The 23601-nt window shown below is 36.1% G+C and overlaps 1 protein-coding gene across 4 annotated transcripts; it reads left to right on the top strand.

Annotated features, from left to right (window-relative positions):
* Positions 1–5234: 5234 nt before the first annotated feature.
* LOC106071454 (uncharacterized) lies at positions 5235–22034 on the top strand. Of its 4 annotated transcripts, none has more exons than XM_056018712.1 (9): positions 5235–5351; positions 8567–8778; positions 9012–9122; positions 10288–10450; positions 12428–12565; positions 13348–13488; positions 14763–14813; positions 15851–16052; positions 20980–22034. In XM_056018712.1, the coding sequence occupies exons 2-9, from the start codon at positions 8630–8632 to the stop codon at positions 21129–21131; spliced, it is 1107 nt and encodes a 368-aa protein (XP_055874687.1). In that variant the 5' UTR covers positions 5235–5351; positions 8567–8629; the 3' UTR covers positions 21132–22034. The 4 variants fall into 4 exon arrangements, with proteins under 4 accessions (XP_055874687.1, XP_055874685.1, XP_055874686.1 ...); XM_056018710.1 differs by having other exon boundaries at positions 5244–5663; XM_056018711.1 differs by having other exon boundaries at positions 5246–5426.
* The last annotated feature ends 1567 nt before the right edge of the window (positions 22035–23601 follow it).

Below are 23601 nucleotides of genomic sequence, written 5' to 3'. Positions count from 1 at the left end.
CATTTGAGTTGATTTTTTTGTTTTTAAATTTTGTGTTTTGCTTTATTGATATATATACAATATGTTCCATTGCATCTAAAGCTGGGGAATGGGTTTTATTAGCGGCCCCCGAAAGGGGAAAAGACGCTATTAGTTTTGTGCGAAATTTCTGTCCGTCTGTCCCGTTTAGATCTCGTAAACTAGAAAAGATATTGAAAATCCGACATCACAATATTTTAGACCATTCAAAGTTCTGATGCAACGGTTACTTTTTTTTTTTCCTAAAAGCGAAAAATCTAAGTTTTAAAATCAGTTATTCAAGCAGTTTTTTAAAGAGAAAAAGCTAATTAGTATGCATTATAAGTTAGACCTAATTTAAAACGAATACTAATCTTATAAACTTCATTTTCTTAAACTTTTTATGTATTTAATGTTTAAATTCAAATAAAGGATAAAGCATTTTCAAAACAATCACATTCAGTGAAGACCAGGAGAGGCTCGGTAATGCGCTTAGCTTCCGAACCCAGGGTCCCGGGTTCGAAGACTGGGATTTTCAACTTCGGAATCCTTGGGCGCCTCTGAGTCTACCCAGCTCTAATGGGTACCTGACATTAGTTGGGGAAAAGTAAAGACGGTTGGTCGTTGTGCTGGCTACATGACATCCTCGTTAACCGTAGGCCACAAAAACAGATGAACTTTACATCATCTGCCCTATAGACCACAAGGTCTGAAGCGGGAACTAATTAGGCCAGGTTCACATCTAACTTTGCATTCACTTGCACCTATCCTTTGATCTGCAACACCATTGGGGCACTACACAAGATCTGTCAACCTTCTTTCTCCATTCTTATCTCTCATTTGTCCTTGATATAATTTCATTTGGATGTTCTTTCTGAAAATATTGAAGCCTGCCTGGGTGGACCACTTCGGGGCCGATTTTAAGTTTGTGTTTCACACAAACTGTCTTTGTAACCTTGTCATTATTATGTTAGAAACGAACGAGTATTCATTCTCTGGCGCTGCCAGGGCCGAATTTCGTTAATTCATCGTAGTCCCTTTAACAGTTTCCACTGAGAAATTTTCTGGTGATGTGGCAGGTCTACAGCAGTACCGCCCTGTGACAGGCAACGAGGATGTTCCTAGGAATGTTAAGGGCATTGAAGGTATCAGTGAGGTCAGTTGCTATTATCCCCCTCGTTTTATATGACAATGGGGAATATTGTTATTTTGGATCATTTCCATAGACGCTTAATCTCCAAGCCTAGGTTCCCATATTTTCTTTGTTATTATTATTATATAGTTGTTGTTTAGGCCTATGTATGTCATGAGGATATGAGAGGATATTGAAGATATTCATTTTTTTTTCATCTCTGAACCTGATTAAAAGTATAAAAGTTTTTAAAAGTGACTAGACGGGATGCCCGTGCCATTAGAGACTATACACGCCATGTAGACATTACATATACACTCCAGACCTTCGACATCAATTGCCTTCGCCATTTCTTTGAAATTAGGTGGCCCGAAAAGGTATCTACTGAGTACTGTCAACTTATGCGAGATAACCAAGCAAAAAATTAAAAAAGCGAAAGTGAAGCTGGATAGACGAGACCCGGCGTAAACCAAGTAGGCCTACTAATGTTGCAAAGCAGGCACTTCATTGCAATACGCAAGGACAGTGGGCAGGTCCAAGCAAAGCTGGAAGAGCAGGATACTGGAATGACATGAGTTCAGTGGCAGAGACTGCCTTAATTAGGGGCAACAGCCCCAGGCCCCGTTCAGGAGGGGGCCGCGTGATAGTAGAAAATATCTAGTTTGTTGATTTTTTATGCAAAATGTTTCTGAATCATTAGTTATGTTGATTAAAGGCCACTGAATCAATATTAGATGACTGTAGACAAAAATCTTACATATAAGTACAATATGTATATATAATATATATATATTACATTATGTAGTCAATGCACAAATATTACAGTACCTATGTAAGGTGTTATGTTTCATGACAATTATAAGGCCTACAGCATTACAGGCAGACGAGCCCGTTTGCGTAGTGTGGTACGGCATATAGTCTAAGCTTGCGGCTCAAGGGACTCCTCACTGGGCCCCGCCTATGACACTCGCCCAGACCCTATGATATGCTTCCCTGGGGGGTTCACAGCAATAAGTAAGTAGTACGCTTGTTATGTCTACATCCAGATGTACATTGCAAATATACACTATTTGCAATGACTAAATTACATACGTTCCTTCGAAGACGATAACTACAACGCAACTTAGGTAGATTATAGAATGCCTGTGTATGTCTCACCTCTGATCACCAGATTTATTCATTTTAGGCTAGGAAATAAGATTTTTAAAAATAGTTTTTTAAAAGATGGAAATGTGTAGCTTACAATATTTCTTCAACAGTATTAATAAAATTGAAACAAAGACTTAGATCTAATACGAAAAGCAAACAGTAGACCTGCACTATTACATTCACTCATTAAAACCACTCATCTGCAAGAAACGGCAGACGTGAAGCAAGCATATGTGTATTTTTGGACACGTCTTGAAAATGTTAAAACATAAGTCGACAGTTTTGGTAAGTGAATCTAGGACCTGATGACTTCGTATGTGCTATATTATTTAGATCAGTGATGATCAAACTTTCTGAGGAGCAGACCAAAAAATTAAAGGACACATTTAGGTGGGACATAATTATTTTGTTAGGAAAATATTTTCTACCTGAGAGTATTGTATTTGACATGTTTGTTAAACACTGTGCTGCCCAGTGTTGTGTATTTATGTTCAACCTACTTATGGCAGGGAAAAAAGCTGAATGTCTTCCACCTCCGATGCCTAAGGCGGATCTTTAGTGGTAAAACTAAAAGGAATTGCTACGAAGAGAAGAGTGTCAGGACATCCACTGTGTTATCAGCAGCAGACGCCACGTTCGTAGAATGCCAGTAGGTCGACTTCCACAGGACATTCTGTATAGCGATCTAATAGAAGGTAGGAGAGCCGCTGGTCGCCCACTTTTACGTTATACGGATGTATGCAAACGCGACATGAAGCTCTTCAAAATTGACACTAGCAGCTGGGAAAAAGGGGCACTGAATAGATCCGAACATAAAGGAAGGGTCTCCTATTGCAGATGCCATACACAACAGCAGCAGAAAGAAGGGTTACAATGCAACGGCGCCTGGTGATTACATAAGCCCAACCTGTGACCGCAGCTGTGTATCAAGGATTGGCCTCTTTAGTCACGCAAGAAGTTGCCATGATGTTGGATCCTGTGCAGAACGGAGCGACTCTCAGACGGCGTGTCTTCAGCATCTGCGTCTCTTTGCATTTTTTTCTGTAAACTCGTGACACCATTTTTTTTTATTCGCGGACTTTCGTCTGCAGAGTTTTGCACGAGGCTCTGAACAAGGCTATATCTTTTTTGTTTTGTTTTTCAATGATGTTGGGATATGCGATCCCCGAAAAGTGATGTTCGCGTTTTCCCAATATTAATTTTGAATTACTGCGTTGTTCTTGTTGAACCAGTCTTTGTTGGGCTTGGGCTACTGCAATTGCCTATAACATTGGCTGTTGCGTCCATGGGTGGGGGAAAATATTTTTTAAACTGGTTGCAGTTTACCTCTGGGTTTGCCTCTGGGTTATTTTCCTGGGGCTTTCCGATTTCATCCTGAAGCATTGCTCTAAATCGGTCTTGTACATCCATCCTTTTGTGTACTTTTATGTTACTTGTCTGCAGACAACCTTATTCATTGGAGCCTAGAACATGTAATTGAACATGATGTAAGGCGATGGTCTGTGATCATGGGCGCCCGCAGGATGGGGGGGTGCAAGGGAATGCACTTGCACCCCCCTGGATTCTGAGTAGCCAAATTCTAGTCATTTTTTCGCACCATCAAATCAATCAACCTAAGTAGCAACTGAACAAGTAGTACTTCCACTGGTTAATGTAGTAGTAGATTAGCCCAGGCGTATCAGGAATTGATGACCTACCATGTACATGCACGCCTCTGAATTCTGAGTATAGCCACAGTTTAGCCATTTTTTTATATTTTATAATGAAATACATCTTCCAGATATATTTTGTTTTTATTACCGGTACTTAGATGTAGATTTAGTCAGAATCAAGGGTGGTGCAAGTGCGCCTAAATGTATACGATATATATATATTAGGCCCTACCCCCTGAGGGCGCCCATACATTATAGATACAAGAGTTCAATAAATTAGACCTAATGTTCAAGAAAATTTTGCTCATCGTCTTCTAAGCCCAAATCTAAAGGCCTATCATAGGAAGATTATAAAGTGTAACTTCCACTGAAGTAGGCCTATAGTTGTAAAGATAGCCTATGCTATTATTGTAGCTAGAATAGGCAAATCTGTAGCCTAATTCATGTTCGACCATGTTACGATTTATTTTAGGCTAGCATGTTAGTCCTAGCGATTTGTTTTCAATTGCACATAGATTTAGTTTAGTTATTATGAATGCAACAAGGTCGACTTTCACTAGACATTCTGTATGGTGATTTAACAGAAGGCAGGAGATCCGCTGGTCGTCCGCTGCTAAGGTATACCTACTGATGTATGCAAACGCGACATAAGGCTCTTCGAAATCGACACTAACAGCCGGACAAAAGTGGCACTGGATAGATCCATATGAAGATCCATTTTGGCAGCGTTTGCATTTTTGTTTGATCGACCGTTTGGGATGCACGAGCCGCATGGATAAACTTACAATTACCAACGTGTACAGTAAAACGTTTGTTCACATGTTAGTTTTTTTTTTTTTTTATTTCATGAAACAAGTATTTACAGTGAACCTAATATTGTATAGGAATTGGGGAGGGGAGTACCAGTTCTTTTTTTTAAATATATATATAGATTCTCTGTAATAAAAAAAAATTGAAGCTACTACTTTGAGCCATAGATGGCAACTTGCAACCCCCTGCAAAAAATCCTGAGGGCGCCTATGTCTGTGATGACCAATAGAGTAGACGGTAGACGGATGGCTGCCTGGTCGTTAGGTATGCGAGCTGGACTGTCGTTCGATCGTCTTGATGGTCCCGAGTTCATACCCAGGCCCCTGTCGTCATGAGGGACTAGGAAGCAGTTTATCTTCAACTCTGAAGGAACATCCGAAACATGTAAAACATTATACAACAAAACAAAACATCTAATCTGTGAAGACTTTTTAAATCTTGGGATATTTTAGAGTCCATACTTAGTTGTTTTTTTAAATCCAACTTTAGTAGCACTGCACTTAACTATATATATATATAGAGAGAGAGTGAAAATTTATTCTAATCTGTATTTAATTTCTAAACTATAGATAGATCTAGATCTAGAATTCTAGATAGATAACTAGATTTAGGTGATCCATATAATCTAGATCTCGTTTTGTATTAAATGTATTCTTGAAGTCTGTAATAGTCCTAACGCTAATAAGGCAAGGCTAAACTAACATGATAAAGATACTAACTTAACTTAGTATAACTAACTAAGGGCAGTAACTCGTTGTATATTAACTCAATGATATTGTTATTTGTTATATATTATATTCAATATTGAATTATTGTATGAGGACCAGTACGAATGCATCACCTAGCCCTAGATCTAGTAACTTAGACGACTTGTCTTAGACTAAAATAGGATTGAATTTGACTAAGTTTTCTAAGTTTAAGAGGTATATTAGTATTATTAGTCATTATAAATGATTATATTATTTATATTTATGTTAATTATTAATTATAGATCTATATGATAAATAATTATCTAGATTCCCTCACTTCATAGTCATTGTCATTAGCCTTAGAGTTCTTCAGTAGTCGTAGAACGACTACTATGGTTATGGTTCATTTTGAAAACTTTTTCATGTGGCTGTGGAGCCCCAATCTGTAATCATATGCCCTATAATGGAGAGACACTCCCCTCTACATATATTCATAATATTGCTCGTAGAGAATGATTTTTGGGATGCGATTGTCCTCCATCCAGTGAACATGACCGAGCCTGAGGACTGTAAAGATGTTGGGAAGGCCAGTTCGCTCGAGGATCTCAGTATTGCACACTCTTTCTTTCCATGTGATTTTCAAAATCCTTCAGAGACAGCCCAAGTAGGTAGTCCACGAGTAACTGCCATACAGTAGCTTACTAAGAACGCATGCCTTGTAGACCTCCATTTTGGTCGCTGTAGTGAGGTTCTGGTTTTCCCAAACTCTTGGTCGAAGTCTTGCGAAGGTCGATGCAGCCTTCCTTATGCATTTTTTTTTCTCCTCTTCTAGAGATGGGTCATCTTGAATTGTGTATCCAAGATAGCAGAATTTGTTTAAAAAGGCATCCAGCTTGTTTTCATCAATGAGAATGGAGGGTGGTGCTGTAGCAGGTGGTCCCATAACATTAGTTTTCTTTGCGCTAATGGTTAGGTCTTATCTAGATTAAATAGAATATAATAAAGTATCCGGTATTATTTAGACCATACCTAGATGTAGATAATTACTAGATAGATTCTATCGCCTAATATAGACTAAAGATTTTATATATAGATATCTAGATCTATAATTAATCTATAATAGATATTATTCTATAGAAATAGATATAATTTAAAAGGATTAGATTTCTTATATATTTTATCTTGATTCTAGATCTCACTCTCACTACTGAACTTAGAGCTAGTCTAGATTCCAGTTACTTTTATATATTTTTTATATAGATCTAACCACATCCCTCCACTTTCCTTGGTAGCAGTTTTTCTTAGGATATCAAGAAAGAGTCCAGTCCATTCTTTTACATTTAAGGATAACTTTTGACAGTGAGTTGATCATGTCTTACAATATGACAAAAACAGCTCAGCTTTCATCCCTTCACAGTATTGAGGAGTTCCTCCTTTTTGCCAACTAGAGTGTAGACTTATATAAGTACAAACTCTATTGTCTTTTTTTCCTGGTACCGGTATCTGATACCCAGTATTTACTGGCAACATACTTTCGTTAAAAAAATGTTTTTTGTTTATCAACGCAGTGGACATAGAGAATTGGGCTGTCCATTGATGAGTATATAAGCTGAATTAAGAAAATTTGTATTGAGTTTGTGCAAATGATTAATTATTTCAAAAGGTCGCCTTGTCTGAGAAATATAATTTATATTGTCTGACAGCATTTAATTTACTGTATGTTTCATCAAATAAATTGTTAGCCATTAGTGGAGTTTAAAAGCTTTAGTGCTGAAACAAATGATGATAATATGACATGCAGCATAGATTTCGTCACACTAGAGTGCAATGGTACGTGAGAGAAGGTTAACAAATTATATTGGAACCTAGTCTCCGACAATAACTCAAGTCACTATCCCTGCGTCATTTAGTGTGCAAGTAATTAAAAAGTAGTTCATTTGTTGTTTTTTTTTGGCTGATTCAGGCTACTTATTCCATTCTCTAATGATACTAGGGAAAAGTCTTTTACCTTTACCTCTACCTATCCCTAAAGTCTGTTGGACTGTTGGGGCACCATGCAAGATTGGTCAACCATCATTCTCCATTCCTCTCTGTCTTTTGCCTTAGGTAGAACCTCTTTCAACGGTAAGCCCCTCCATTATTTATGTTGTCTTCCCATCGCTTTCTCTGTCTGCTTCTTCTTTTTCCTGGTACTGTTCCCTGAAGGAAGGTCTTTGCGAGCCCCAAAGACCTTGTAACATGGCTGTGACATAATGGGGAGTTAATTATTATTGAGCTTTTGTAAAGACAGGTGTGATTCCCCTTAGGAAGTTTATATAAGGCCTTGTGTGTTGTGAACTGTATATTTTTTTCTGTTAGTTATGGGTCGTGTGTCTTGTGTACGGGTACCGTACTTGGGAGAAGTGTGCCCTGCTCTGGAGATCTTTGAGGCTAAGTATATCTTTGATCATTATTGTATTGTATGAGGCTATATCTGCTAATTAATCACAATATTTAAAATACAATAATGATCAAAAATATACTTAGCCTCCTCTCTAGCTCTGCAGTCAGCATCCAAGACTCACAAGCATAAAAAAAATGTGGTTATGACCAGGGAGCACATTAGTCTGACTTTGGTGCCGAGGCTGAAGCCTTTGTCTTTCCCTATTGCTTTGAGTTTTGAAAGGGCTGCTGTGGACTGTGCAATTCGGGCCAGTAGTTCTGGTTTCCTTCCCTCATCTGAGACAATTGCTCCGAGTTATTTGAAACCACTGACACTAGTAAGGTTTTCACCTCCAATGCCGATGCCCCTTTTAAGGCCCTGTTAGCTGTTGGTCATAATTTGTTTTGTTTTTCAGCATTTATTTGTATACCATAAAAATCTGCTCAGGGCAAGTATCAACAATCACAAGATCTCACTAATCTATTTGCATGGGCACACACAATGCTAGTTGGTGTGGAGAGGAGGAAATCATGTTGAAATGTAATATGTTAAAAATGAATTCTGTGTTAGGTATAGCTTTAAAAAAAAACAATTTCATTGTACTGAAAAGAACAGGCCATTCATTTCGTATAATTTATTTATGTCAATGTTAATGTATTAGAGATATGTTTCTTAAATTTTGCAAAATATGTATTTTAATTTTGTTTATGTTTAGGCTGATGGACTTGTTTTATGATTGAAGTAGAACTACAGTAATACATAGCCAGAGAATTGGGTCATGGTTTCTGTATTATTGATGCAACGCAGACTTCGTAATCTCACTATCAATAAATTAGTTGTTATTTTGTTGCTCACTGCTGCAGCTTTCAATGAATTCTTGGTCTACACGTTCCAGTCATTTCGATGGCAAAGTATTCCGCTCGACAGGTAGGTCTGTTTACTGTTTCAATGCCACTATTGTAATCATAGCATTGGAAACTGGAAATAAATTTATGAAAACTCCAGTACTTAATTTTTTTGTATCACTGATTCTAATTTTGAAATAGTTTATAACATTGTTTTGGTCAGTAAAAACAAAAATGATTTTTAAGTATACAGCTTTTAAAACGCTCGTTTTTTAGTTAATGATACAAGTTGATGTTCTTTTGCTGTATTTGTAGAGATCCAGGGGAAGAGATGGTGATTCTTTTAATATCAGATCCACAACTGATTGGTATTCAGGATGAAATAGGTTTTCCTGTCGGCATGTTAGCAAGATGGGATTCTGATAGGTACATTTTTTTTTTCTTCCATCTATGTACTGTCGTACAACTATTTTATATCATTCAACAATTTACTATCATCACATAGTAAAGACCTATCTGTTATAAGTTGTTACCATAATAGAAAATAAAATCGTAGGGTCCAAAGAATAAAGAAGAATGCAGTCTTCTGATTTCCAGGATGAATGCTAGTCCTCTTTCTGCACCACATTATATCCTAGTATACTTTTATAGAAAATACGAAAAACATGGATATATGTAACCCTGCCGGACCAAGTAAAACAAAGGACGTTTTGGCCGCGAGGCCTTCATCAGCTACAAAACAAACAAAAAATAACAAACAATTAACACAAAATAGTCTTTAGTTAACTTATCTGTCCGATGTTGTTCTCTATCGAGGCAGAAAAGAAATGAGCTACGCTGTTTTAAAAGTGCAGGAAATCGGAAGGGGGCGGAGATGTCAGGCAAAGATGAAGGGGAAAAGGGGCTTAGTGTTAGTGCCCGTCGCATATTAAATAAAAGTGTGCTGGTTGATAGTATACTTTGGTAGTATACTTTTAACTCTAGACTCACAATGCTAATGTTCTACTGAAGGAATAGAAAACCATTTTTATTAATATTCAGACTTGCTGATTGGATAGGCCACAGTAGCAACTTGACTTGAATTGAAACAGTGGAATCAGATAATTTGAATTCACACCAAGTTGAGGTTTTGCTTAATTAAAATTTTCATTAGTGATTATTTTCCTTCTTTTTTGCCTTATGGAATAATAAAGTGGCTGCTCATTGGCAGTCAATTATGCCTGATTCCTGATAATTCAAATAAAACTGTATGCTATTTTCACCAACCCATTGCAAGCTAGATGTCAATCTTTCAACACAAAGCTGTCAATCAATTTCTAGCATAGCATTAGTTTGTGTGCATGGCATTGATGTTACATAATGTATAGGAATCAACAGGCCAAGTCAAGGTGAGTGTAGTTAGTGTGATAAAAAGACTAGGTGACAGATACCGCTCCTGTTCCCTCTCTTTCTCACAGTCACTATATGTGTGCCTATTCTTGCTGAAAATATATTGTGACTATTGTGAGTAATAACATAATATAGATTGTCTCTTTTATTATTTCTGTTGTTATTCGCTTGTCTATTCATCAAAATAATTATTTTCTTCCAGTTTTTTAAGAAAAACATTTTCTCGTGTGTATGAACATACTCGCCCTGATGTCATCATATTCTTAGGAGATATCATGGATGAAGGAAGTAAAGCCACTGATGCGGAGTACCAATCTTACGTTGAAAGATTCGATAGCATATTTTACGAAAAAGTATACACAAAGGTAAGCATACAGACTATTTCTATGTGACATGCTCAATGGTAGATAGATAGCTTTGCAAACAAACATATTTTTAGAGAAACTATTCCTAAAGATCGCAGGCAACATTTAATGAGAAAGTAGCCTATATCTAAAAGTTTACTTAGACTTAGATTCTCCCATGAAGTTCAATGGACTGGGCAGCATCCTGTCTCCAACTGATGCTCACTGCCCTGAGATGGTTCAATAAGATTTAAATTTTAAAAAAAAATCGTGGCATCAAGCTGTTATGAGAGTAGCTAGTAAAACTAATTTACTAAACTAACTTTTAAAATAGTTAATTGTAGGAAATCAAAGTGATCTAGATTTGGAAACATCTCAATATTTTATTTTTTTTTACTTAATTTATATAAAAAAAAGTTAACTTAAAACTTCACTGCACTTCTGTGACAGTCACTCCTGAGATTGGGGTCAGGACACTAAGGATTACTTCTCCTGCAGTGCATAGGCAAGGAACTCTCCCATTAGGCATAATGCCTCACAGTCATTGCTAGATGTTACATTGTGCTAAAGTTTTTCATAACATCAGTACAAGTTTGCAATGTCTATGTGTGCTTCATTTCTCTATACTAAAAAATCTGTGAAAATTGCAAACTGGAACTGATTCTTAGTGATCTTTGTTTTTATATATAAATATAATTGCTGTCCAAATTGATTTCAAGTTAGTTCATTTGTTAACCAGCATCTTCCCCCACCTACAACATTGAAGCAGAAATAGGAAAAATGTTTGACCCATTTGATGAGTTTCTAAGAGTATTTCTACATAACTGCAAGCAGACAATATATTAGCCTTCTATCATTTCACAGTTCCCTAGTATATCTAGATAGCAGTGCGTCACATGCTAAGAGTAAGACACTCTAAATATGTCACATGCTAAAATGTGAGCTCAGGGCAAATAAGAACAGAGAGCAACTGACTGCTTGTAATAACACCTTTTTTTTTTCATCAGTTTTCAGGCACTTTTAAAATAACTTATTTTCACAAACATTGCAGGAGGATAATATTAGAACTGAGATATCAGAGCTCCTTAGAAAACACTTCAAAGTCTTGATTGTAACGACTTGAAATAGAACTTTAAAGTTTAACAATATTGTAAATGCTGTCATGTATGTGCTCTTAAATATTTCTAAGGATGATACAAAAAACCCATTAACAAGTTGCAACACAGATGGCTACCCTGGAATAATTGACTTGTTAATGTAAGAGCAGCTGAGCAAAGTCTGTGTGTTACCTGTCTTAGATCTACACACTTTAAAGTGGACATGCACGTAAAAAGTTTGAAGGTTCAGTTTTGAAAGTGTTCTCAAATTGTTAAATGAGTTTCTTCAATGAGTTACTTTCTGTTGCTGTTTCACGTGCCAAGAAATGAAGGTGACATAGCTCTTAGTTTACTATGACATCTTTTATCTGGCGTTTTCTTTTTTTGTACAATTTTATTCGGCTATTTGAGGCCGGCTGTTTTGGTTGAAATATTTGAAGCCTCATATTATGATTTTGTTTTACAGGTGTTTTACTTATTCTAATTATTTAATGCTTTTATCCAAGAATGCATATCATAATCCATGATCAATATCCTTAATCTTAAGGAGTTTAAACATAATAAACAAAACTAGAATCTATGAGACCAAAGGTAGCAGAAACAGGTAAAATTTAGTAGATGCAAACTTGGAAAGAATAAACTCAAAAATCGTAATGACAAGCATGTAAAAAAAGCAACAAAGTTTACAGAAAATGAAATTATTGACTAATTCCTTTATTTGAATTGAGTAGAGTAGAATGTAGACTAGTATAATCTTGAGGAAATAATAAAGATGTTATTATTCTATTGATTTGTATCAAATGCTCTAAAACAAACCCTCATCCTTGAAACAATTACAAACTACCTGACTTAAGTTTGTGCAAAGACAGTAATAATGTTTTTTACATTTTTTTCTTTGCAGACAATTGTTGTACCTGGCGACAATGATGTTGGAGGAGAAGGGTCTGATTTTAGAACTCAGTTTAAAGTTTCTAGATTTGAAAAGCATTTTGAAAATCTGACTGGAGTTGTCTCCCATAAATTTGTGGATTTTTTAAAAGTAAGTTTAGCTTTTCATCATTATCAAACTCCATTTGAGTGAGGGCTTGAGAGGCTTAAATCCTCTCTTGTGAAAGCCCTGGACAGTTTAGCTCTAGTTGGTTTAACTACTAATGCTGTTTGGGAACTAATAGAAAGTTAAACTATCTTTGGCCTGTTTGTGATTTGTGGTAAGTTTGACAATCTGGAGTGGCAATTAGTGGTCTCTGATACTTAATAATGGGAAACAACTCAATATTTCATTTACTGTACAGGCCTTTTCTTCTTGCCTCTTCTGCTGCTTTCTCATTTTTATGTTGGAAAGTTCAAATAACTAGTCCGATGTCTGAGATGAATTGCGCTGTAGTTTGTGAGATCTGGATGCTTTGGGCCGGCATCTTGTTCTGGCCTCTCTGTACAGTAAGCAATTTTGAATGATATTGTCCACAAGGGCAAATTTCACTAGTCCCACAACTCTGCAACATATGTTGTCTCATTCTGTTGTGTCTGTTTCTGAGGCAAAAAATTGCTTGTTGGTCATGTTGGGCTAGCTTATAATAGTCGTCACCTTTTTCTTGTCATTTGGGTGAGATCTTGTCCAATTTGGGTTTATTCTTCTTTCTATTGTTTTCAGTTAGGAGTTTTTGATTGCTTAATTCAATTTCCCATATTTGGCCAGTATTTTAGCTTTTTCATTTCCATTTATTTGAATGTATGCTGGCCTTTTCAGTATAATGATATGCTGTAATTACTGTCTTTTACCATGTGACTTATGACTAACCGCTGTTACTATGTCATTATTAGCTTGACAACCGTCGATCCCATGACATGATTATAGAGACCAAACAGTTGATCCACAACATGGCCAGCAGATTGAAAGCTCCATACAGATTTATCGTCAACCATGAAAGCATGATAGCCAAACCAAAAAGTTCTATTTATCCAGTAAGTCAAATGGGATTTGAAATATTCTTAAAAAATAAACTGACTTTGACCTAACATATCAAACAAATATTAAAAGCTAGAAATATCTATTGTACTTATCAGGTCTTTCAATCTGTATTTTATTTTATTCACTGGGTGGCCGTTTATAAAAAAAAAATGTTTACTTATTTATTTAATTTGAGAAAAAACTCAGGTAGTAAATATAAAAAAAAAATAAAATTATTTAAACAACTTTTGATTTAATAGTCTAGAGAAAAAAAGAAATAAGTCATTAAAGGGAAAATGCGATGGTTTTGACAATTTCTTATATAATATGTGTTTTGATTTACAGATAATGAATATTTATTTTTTTTAATTTGCAATAATAACTTAGTAATTGATGTTTTTTTATGTAATTTTCCTGCGCATCCAAAACCATTAGATTTCCACCAGGTTTCTATGTGACGTCACACTAACCTATTAATTTAATCTATTGACTTACTGTATAATGGGAGACCATACAGTAAAGTTTACATTCTCGTAAAAGAAATGTATCTATGTCTATGCAGTTAGATCTAAATCTTGTAAGCAATGAAAAAAATGCGTGTTGAAAGTAGATTTACATGCTTAACTAACCACAACAGTGTATATTTTCTTGCCTGACCACTCAACACACACAAACACTATCTTTTGGTTGTCTTGTCATGACCGACTACTACGCTAGTCTAGACTAGCCTTACACTGAAGTTACACTGACCAGTTTGTTCAAATCAGTCAGACACACGATCTATTTACTTCTTGGGAAAGGGAGAGGCTTAGATGAAAATGTTACTTTTTTTTCTCGAGTTGGTTGTCCTAATGCTTTTAGATCTACATTTAGATATACATATATAACTGTACCATAGTTCTGGACTAGGCTGTCACTAAGCCTAACAGCTACTGTAAGAATGAAGCGATATTATTGGTTAAATCTAGTTTCTCTTTCAGTACCCGTACTGTTTAGGGAAGTGGCGTTTGGCTGAGCTAAAAACATAATCTCAAAGCACCACGTTTTTTTTTTAGATGTCAAGAATTTACTGAATAATTTATTAAAAATAAATGTTTCTAGGCATTTAAATAAAAAATGGTAAAATGTTTACTATTACAGATTTTTACGCTGAATTTAAATATGTCAATAACTCAAATTTGAAAAACCGTCAGAGTTTCTCTTTAAGCTGATTACAATGTGGATGTTAGTTTGTACTTTTTTCCTTTACTTTCTATTTTATACTTATGTCAATTGAATGGTATTCCAGATTTTGTACATGGCTCAACCAAACTTAATTTTTTCTGGCCACTGGCACTTGGTAAGTTCATGTTTAAAATGTTTGTTTGTTTTTTAACTTGGTTCTGTGTTATGTCCTGTTGAAGACTTAATGAATGTTAAGAAAATTCATATGACATTGTTCATTGTCATTAGATTTTCATTCTATCAGAAATTCATTAGAGCCAGATACCAGAAATCTAATCGTAATCATCTTCTTTTTTGAAGTAATGTCTGTATTTTATAGGATAAGATCAAATTTACAGAATTAGGATTAAACAAACAATTAAGTTGTTAAGATAAAAATCATTTTTTTTTATAGTTACTTCTCTCTTCTAAAAACACTTATAGTAATCACACACTGTTAGATAATGTGGGGATTATTTCAAGCTGATTGTGGACATTCTACAAAATATTTTGACTGCTCTAAAGAGGACTAAAATTTACATGTAGTTTATATCTAGTTTTATTGATTAGATTTGTCTTTTGTGAATAACTGTTAACATTTCCCTGTTGGCAGAAGACCTAACATCTTTGCACAATTTGCATATATGGAAGTTGGCTAGCCTGATAATATATTTCTCTGTCGCTATGCAGCCTGAACTTTGGTCTTAGCTCAAGAAAGCTTCATAGCTGAGTATCTTAGTAGCAAAGGAAACACTAGTTTTAGTCTATTTCCATTAAGCAATGCAATTGAAATTGTCTTTTTTTTTTAATACAACTTTTTTTTCATATCATTTGAATGGTTATTAACAAAAACAAAGAATATTTTAATGCAAGAGATTTCATTGTAGCCATAGTTGCCAGCAAATATATCCCATGTTTACCTTGTGTTAGCTGAGAACTTTAGTTTGTTTGCTGAGAAGTATAGTCCTATAGAAGAAAGTTAGCTGAATATTTATACTAGATTTCTGTATATTTGACTACGGAAAAAAAACAGAAATATAGAGAGCAAAGCTAAACATTAAAAAATGGCAACTTCTGGCCCATTCATCACAATGCATAGGACATAACAATCATTATTTTTGAAGCAGCGTCTGCAATGTATAAGATAAATCTTTACATTTGTGTCTCCCCTAGTCTCAGATGTTTACATGTGAGACCTGTCTGTCAGACAATGAAGACATGAACTACTGGCCCTTCCATCACAAAGACATCTCTAATGTGGCAGACTTTGTAGAGGTGGACTTGACCAATTTGATAGCGCTCTCAGAGATCATGGTGCCAACTTGCAGTTACAGGATGGGAGTACCGAACATGGGCTATGGAGTAGCTGTATTAAGTAAGTCTTTCAAATTATAAGTATATGTAAACTGCAAGGTTCAGAGGTCACTCTATTTCTAACACAGTGGTTTCATGGGGGAAAAAGGCTGCCCACAAAAATGTAAAGATACAAACTGAGCATGGATTCTCTAAGCATGAGATTTAGCATTTGGAAGACTGTATTTCAACAAGACCTTGTGGAACTCCTAACAGTGAGAAAGAATTGTTTGAGGGGGACTAATAGATTGGAGTGAAATGAATTCAAGCTGCAAGTCTTCTTCTTCTTCATCGTTCTCATTGTTATGTTGGAGTGTTCATATGACTAGACCAATACATGAGATGAACTGCACAGTGGTTTCCCAATCAGGGAGCTCTCCATATAGTTTTCTTTCTATTGGGGTGATTTGGGGCCAATGTCTTATACGGGCCTCTTGGTAGAGAGAGCAGTTTTGGAGGACGTGGTCGGCATTTTCTGGTGATACTCCACATGGACAGATTTCACTGGTTCCAATTTTGAGCTTCCGGAACATGTGTTGTCGCATTCTGTTGTGTCCGGTCCTGAGTCGAAAGATTAGACGTTGGTCTTGTCGGGATAGCTTATAGTAAGCATCATCTTTATTGTGATTTGGATGGAAGCTCGTCCATTTCTCATTTATTTTATCTACAATTAATTTCTTCATTTCTTCTGGATAGAGTGCAGAGTTTACTTGTGAGTTTGTTCTCCCACTCTTGGCGAGTGTGTCAGCCTTCTCATTTCCTGCTAGTTGTATGTGAGCTGGTATCCATTGAATAACAGTTTTTTTGCTGTTGTGGTTGAGCTTTGTGAGTGCTGTTCTGAGGTTTTTAATATAAGGGGAATCAGAGTTTTGCAGGCTTTGGAGGGTTGTTTTTGCGTCTGTTAGAAAGACAATCTGACTGTGAGGGGAACTTGGATGATTTGCTAGCATGGTAGCAGCTAGTGCTAGTGCTTCCCTTTCTGCTCTGTGACTGTCAGAGAGCTCTCCAGTTGCAAAGGATTTTTCTAGTTTTCCTCCATCTGGCCATTCGATAAGTATTCCAGCTCCTCCATTTGTGGTGGCTTTATGGGATGAGCCATCTGTGTAAACTCTGATCCACTGATTGCTAGGGTAATTGGTATGTAGAAAACAGTTCACTATTTCCTTGAGCTCTGTTGGTCTGTAATCAGATTTTCTTTTTATGTTTTCAATATGGTCCCTTATAGTAGGAAGAGGGCTTTCGTCCCAGGGTGGAGATTCATTATAGTATATCGAGGATTCCAGAGTAATTTTTTCAAGTTGGTGTTTCTTTTTTAGGTTTAGAGATTCCTGTATGAAATTGGTCCTTTTGAGACGGTTTTTTGTGCCAGTTTTGTGGATTTTTTTTCTGAGTGGGTGCCTCTCCAAGGTTTCCAATTTAGTGAATTGGGAAAGGATTTTTATTTCTCTTCTTTCATCCAGAGAGATCAGGGCAGCGGTTTCCTCCATAGCTCTTATGGGTGTTGTTTTGATTGCTCCTGTCATTATCCTTAGACCAATATTTTGAACCTTGTCTATTTTTCTTAGGTTGGTTTGGGCTGCTGAGCCCCATGCTGTGGCACCATATTCTAGTACAGGTCTTACATAACTGGTATAGGTCTTTTTCAGGATGTTGTGATTAGCTCCCCAATCTGTGCCAGCTAATTTTTTCAAGAGGGATAGTCTCTGGATGCCTTTACTCTGTGTTTTATCTATTTGGTTTTTCCAGGTTAGTCTCGGGTCATAGGTGACTCCAAGATAAGTAGGGCTGTCATTTTTTTCTAAAGCTTCCTTATCTAATGTTAATTTTATTGTTTGTTGTTTTGTTGACAGTGAGAATATGGTATATGTTGTCTTTTTTGTGTTAATGGACATGCCCCAGTCTTTGGACCAATTATTGAGTTTATCAAGAGCATCTTGTAATCGATTTCGATGTTCCTACATATTCTTCTGTGCTAATTAAGGCAAGGTCATCTGCATACATGCTGCTCTTAACTTTTTTGGGTAGGTTTTGATTTAGATCGTTTATGAATATTAGGAAAAGTGTTGGGGATAGGACTCCTCCTTGGGGGACACCATTTTTTATACCCACTGTGTGGCTTCTTTGTCCTTGCATGCAAACTAAGGCTTTTCTATTATTTAGGTATTCCTTTATCCAGTTGTACATTCTGTGGGATATGTGATGCTGGATTAGCTTGAGCAAGAGACCTTGTTCCCAGACTTTGTCAAATGCTTTTTCTAAGTCAACCCACACAATTGTTGTTGGTTTCTTTTCTTGAAAGCCGTCTTCTATTTCTTGTGTGATGAAGGCAATTTGATCTTCTGTTGATCTGCCTTTTCTAAAGCCAGACTGGGCTTCAGTGAGTAGGTTATTTGACTCAAGGATCCATGTCAGCCTTCTAATTATCACTCTTTCCATCAGTTTGCAAGTACAGCTAGTGAGGCTGATGGGATGGTAGCTATCCAGTTTATTTCTTGGCTTGCTGTGCTTTAGTATAGGGATCATAATGGCTTTTTTCCAGATGTTTGGAATTCTGCCAGATTTCCAGCTAGCATTGAATAATTGTAGCAGTTTTCTTTTGGCTTGAGGACCCAAGTGAAGAAGCATGTCATTTGATATTTTGTCTGGGCCCGGGGCTTGTTTTGGTTTGAGGACTTTTAGGGATTCATCTAGTTCCTTCATTTTAATATTAGTGGTCATTCCCAAGGAGTAAGCTGGATTGTTTTCTTTAAATTTATCTTGGATTTCTGAGTTTACATCTTTATTTCTACTTTCATTAATTTGTATTTGTCCTACGCTTTGGAAAAACTTAATGAATTCATTTGCTGCTTCTTGGCCTTTCAGGGGTTTGTTGTCCTTTTTTATTACTATAGGAGTTGTTCTGTTTTCTTCCTGGTTGAGACATTTGGCTATACGCCAGAGTTTGTGGCCATCTCTATCTACGTTTAGTTGTTCTGTTTTTTCATGCCAACTTTTCCTCATGGCGGAAAGGTAATTTTTCCTGAAAACTGCGTTAGCTGCTTTTAGATTTATGTTATTTTCTATACAAGGGTTATTTTCTACTGTGTTTCTGGCTTCAATAGTGGCATTGTGGAGTTGTTGAAGGTGATCAGACCAGTTGGGGATATAATCTTTTCTTGCTCCTCTAGGAATTGATTCCTTAGCTGCTAGGAGTATTGCTTTGGAGAAAGCTGAGAATGACTTATTAACCTGATTTGATTTGCAGTTTATTGAAGTTGTATATAGGTCTGTGAGCTTTGAGAATAGGTGTCAGTTGGCTTTTTTGTAGTTCCATCTGGGGATGGTGGAGTTTTCTGATATTTTGAAGGAGGTATCGATACTGATCAATATGGGTCTGTGGTCGCTGGTGGCTAGCTGGTCTGCAACTTCTCTAGTGCACTTTTTGGATAAGTTGTCTGTTGCAAAGGCTAGATCTGGAGTGGTTGATGTTAGCCAGGCTCTTGAAAAAAAGGTTGGTTTGTCCTCAGGTTTATTTAGCAAGATAAGTCTGTTCTCTGCTTGCCATTCTTCAATTTCTTCTCCCCTGGCATTTAGGTCTGGGTATCCCCAGCTCTGAGAGTGACTATTCATATCTCCTAAGATTAGACAGTCTTCTTGGTCAGGTATTTGAATGTGGTCAATCTCTATTTCCTTGTCTGGTGGGAAGTAGCAGTTAAATAGATTAATATTTCCATCTGGGAGAATTAGCTTAGTTCCCATTATTTCTGATTCTGAGGAGTTGGGCATAGTTATGTCTGTGGTAGGGATATCATTTTTAATGAGGGTGAGGATTCCTCCTTTGGGTCTGATTTCTCTATCTTGTCTGATGCAGGTGTAGCCTCTAATGGAGAAAAGAAGATTACTGTTCAAATGAGTTTCTTGGATGCAAGCTACATCAATTTCTTTCTCATGCAGAAATATTTTTAGAGCTTCTTTTTTCTTTTGGATGCCCTCTGCGTTCCATTGTAAGATTTTTAGACTTTTGGTCTTGGAGTGTTGGCAAGTCTGATTTCACTGCTTCACTATCCACATTAGAAGACATACCTGAATCTCTTTCAATTGGACTGAAGTCTTAAACTCTTCAACATTCGTTATGAAGTTCACTCAAAGTTATCTTCATAATTTTTGAGTATGTCTTCTTCCTATCACAAGATTCAGACTACTCTATTTGAGCTAGCTTATTGGCAAATAGAATAAGTTATTTGCAATATTCAAGGTGGCCCCAGATATCATCAATACCGGGGGCAAATAGATTAACTTGTTTGAAATAATTAAGGTGGAACCAGATATCAATACCCGGGGCAAATAGATTAACTTGTTTGAAATAATTAAGGTGGCCATATGTAATGAATGCCTAGTAAATTAAATTTTTCTTGTATTTCAATATTTAATTTTTTTCTGAGAGCTAGGCTGAATCCTCCAACTGTTTACTTGATGCAGACCAATTTTTGAAGCAAGGCACTATTTCATTTCTCAGCCATGAATACTTGCTCAGAGACAAATCTTACTTTCATGGTACATCGCATCATTCAGACTGCATAGAATTGAAGGACTCTTGACGTTGAATCCTTATCTTGTTCTAAATCCAATAGTATTGATGATTATATGAAGGACAATCTAATAGAATATATACTAGAAGTGTCCTGCAGTATAGTAACAGTAAATAAGACTTAAGTTAGAAAAATAATTAAGAAGTAATCTCCAAATATGTCAGCCTCTAACAGGTTATTAAATTATTAGGATATACAATTTTGGAAGAATCCATATTTGTCATATTTCAAAAAGCTTTGAATTTATTTTATAGTACAACAAAAAACTCTCATATTTTTGTAATTCACTGTCTCAAGAATTTAAGTTTGTAGATTTTGGAGATTACTATTTCATTGTAAAATGTGACGATAATTAACATGGCATTTAATTTTGTCCCACAGATAAATCTGGCCACTTAAACTATACAGTTCTCTGGCTCCCATCACGCTACAAGCTACTTTACATCTACATTGGGGTCTTGGTCTTTGTGGCTGTCTTACTGATCATAGAATTTATATTTTGGCCCTTGTCTACAAAAGATCTGCACAGATGACATACAAAACACAGCTAGTTGACTCCTGGGTGAATTTCATTCGAATAAATTACTGGACCGAGACAATTTCGTATGAAGTAACTGGACTGGAACAAGCTAATTGTATCATAAGTCTACTCAACATTATTACTTAGTAGCCATGCTATTCTAATCTATTGGCTTGTCAATGTAAATTTAACAGCAAAATCAATGTGACATGAAACTCAGATTCTTCACAGGGAAATCACTCCAGAGTTCTTTTTGTCTGAGTGTGTGATATTGAATTGTTGTTTTTTTTTTAGTTTGGTGAGAGTTTAATTTGAGCTTCCACAATGAAAGGGAAAGTTGATTGCTAGGTACAAACTTGATCTTAGAGCTAGGTAGGCCTACAAAAACTTGATCTTAGAGCTAGGTAGGCCTACACAAACTTGATCTTAGAGCTAGGTAGGCCTACACAAACTTGATCTTAGAGCTAGGTACAAACTTGATCTTAGAGCTAGGTAGGCCTACAAAAACTTGATCTTAGAGCTAGGTACAAACTTGATCTTAGAGCTAGGTGAGTACCAGCATACAAATATTCTACAAGCCATTTGGACACATTACTGAGACCTTTGCTGCCAAACTGAAGGTCCAAATCTCAAATCTAGATGAAAGATTGATTTTTAGAATGTCCCATCTCTAAGGGGTGCATGGTGTTAGTTGTGAAAAATATTTTGGTCATTGTGCTGGTCACATGACACTGGTATTTACATATGTTGTTATAAGCATTTAAATAATCTATAAACCAAGTAACATATCCATTTTATTTAAAAATTATAGAATCATTTTATAATGTTCATCCATGCTCTCCACTGACAGTCACAGTACCGGTACTGGCATGTATGGATGCTTGGAAGTAAATAAAATATACCAAATTTTATCTTATGATTTGCTTTTGTTTTTTTATTAAATTGCTTTTGTTTTTTTTTATAAAATTGCTTTTGTTTTTTTTTTTTAACTCTAGCAAAGTGACCTTATGACATTCTAATTCAAAGTCAACAAAAGACCCAATTAAACTAATCCTAATGTATATAAATATATGTAGCATTTATTGATGTATAGAGTGCCTGAAAGGGTAGCACCTCTAGTGGCACTCTTAACAAGAGAGACCAGAAGAAATGGAAAGTTCTGTATTAGTCAAACTAAATACCACAATCATTCTTTTCCATGTGTGTGGTCATGTTGACTTGGCTCTTTGAAACATCTCATTAAGTACTTGTAGTTTGAGCTGATATTCAATTATTTAGATTTGATGAAGCTTACAAATCTGAATGTCATCTGTATTTATCTTGAATGAGACCACATCAAGCTATTTGGGATACATCTCACAAGGGGAGATTTTTCAATTACATCCCACTGGTTTTAAATTGGGGTTCCACAAAAAAAAAAAATGGGTGACTGGTTTGTGGATGGTCATTTTTAAGGAAAGAAACAAATTGTTTGGTCCTACACCTTGTTAAACCCTGGGAGAAGCAGGGACCCTGAAGATCCTTTTAACGCATCAGATGTAAGGCGAAAAGGAACAGTTGTGTTCCAACCATAGCTAAAGCCCAGGATTTCATCTCATTTTTATGATCCATACTGGTAGTCAACTGTGACTAAAGAGGCCATAGAACTTTGAAGTGAATCTTGCTCAGACATTATTAAACTTCCAAAGTTTTCTTACATGCTTTTCTTTGTGGGTGTAATTTATTCCTGATCATTCACTTTGATTCTGGATCTTTTTTTCTTTTGATAATTCAAAGCAATATTTTAGTTTTCTTCTAGATATTAAGAAATGAACATTTTCAATGTCAGAAATCAAATTACATTTGAAATAAGTTGTTTTTACAGTTGTTATTTATTACTGCTGGAGGTCACTCACAAAGGAAACGGTATCGGTATACACATTTGAGACCAAAAGAAAATCTGCTGACGACAGACGCAGATGGCAAAAAGAAAATCTTAATCGACCACCAGCGGACAATGTTTATGCCTGCCCTGGATGTTGCAAAATATGTAGGTCACAGCTGGGGCTGCATATCCACAGGAAATACTGCATTCCTGATTAATCTTCGGACTCGAAGACAAGCCTTATTGCTGCTGAGCTGTCAGTTCTTTTGTAGACGGTGCAAAGAAAAATAGTGTGCTGTTTTCTTCAGCACTGCCGTACAGGGTGTTGTGTTGGTTATGTTCGGCTGTAGTGGTAGTACTCCATTTTTGAATATAAATTGATCTCATTCAAGAAATTCAGCATTAAAACTACAAACTGTTCAAAACTGATCAACAGAAAAATCTACAAATAATCATAAACTAGCTTACTACTAGTTCTTTTTCTCCTCACATACCAAGGCAAGCCCTAGAAAGTTAAAAAAATGTTTCCCTTTCTCTTTCTTATAAGGCAGATGATGTTAAGTAATTTGTTTCTTTGGCCAATGGTTCACAAGCAGGGCGTGATTTTGCCAGCACAGAC

This window comes from Biomphalaria glabrata, chromosome 2 (assembly GCF_947242115.1).
Source record: "Biomphalaria glabrata chromosome 2, xgBioGlab47.1, whole genome shotgun sequence".
In the NCBI taxonomy this organism is placed as follows: Eukaryota; Metazoa; Mollusca; class Gastropoda; family Planorbidae; genus Biomphalaria; species Biomphalaria glabrata.
Note: the sequence above shows the minus strand (reverse complement) of the source record. Positions and strands in the feature narration are given on the sequence as shown.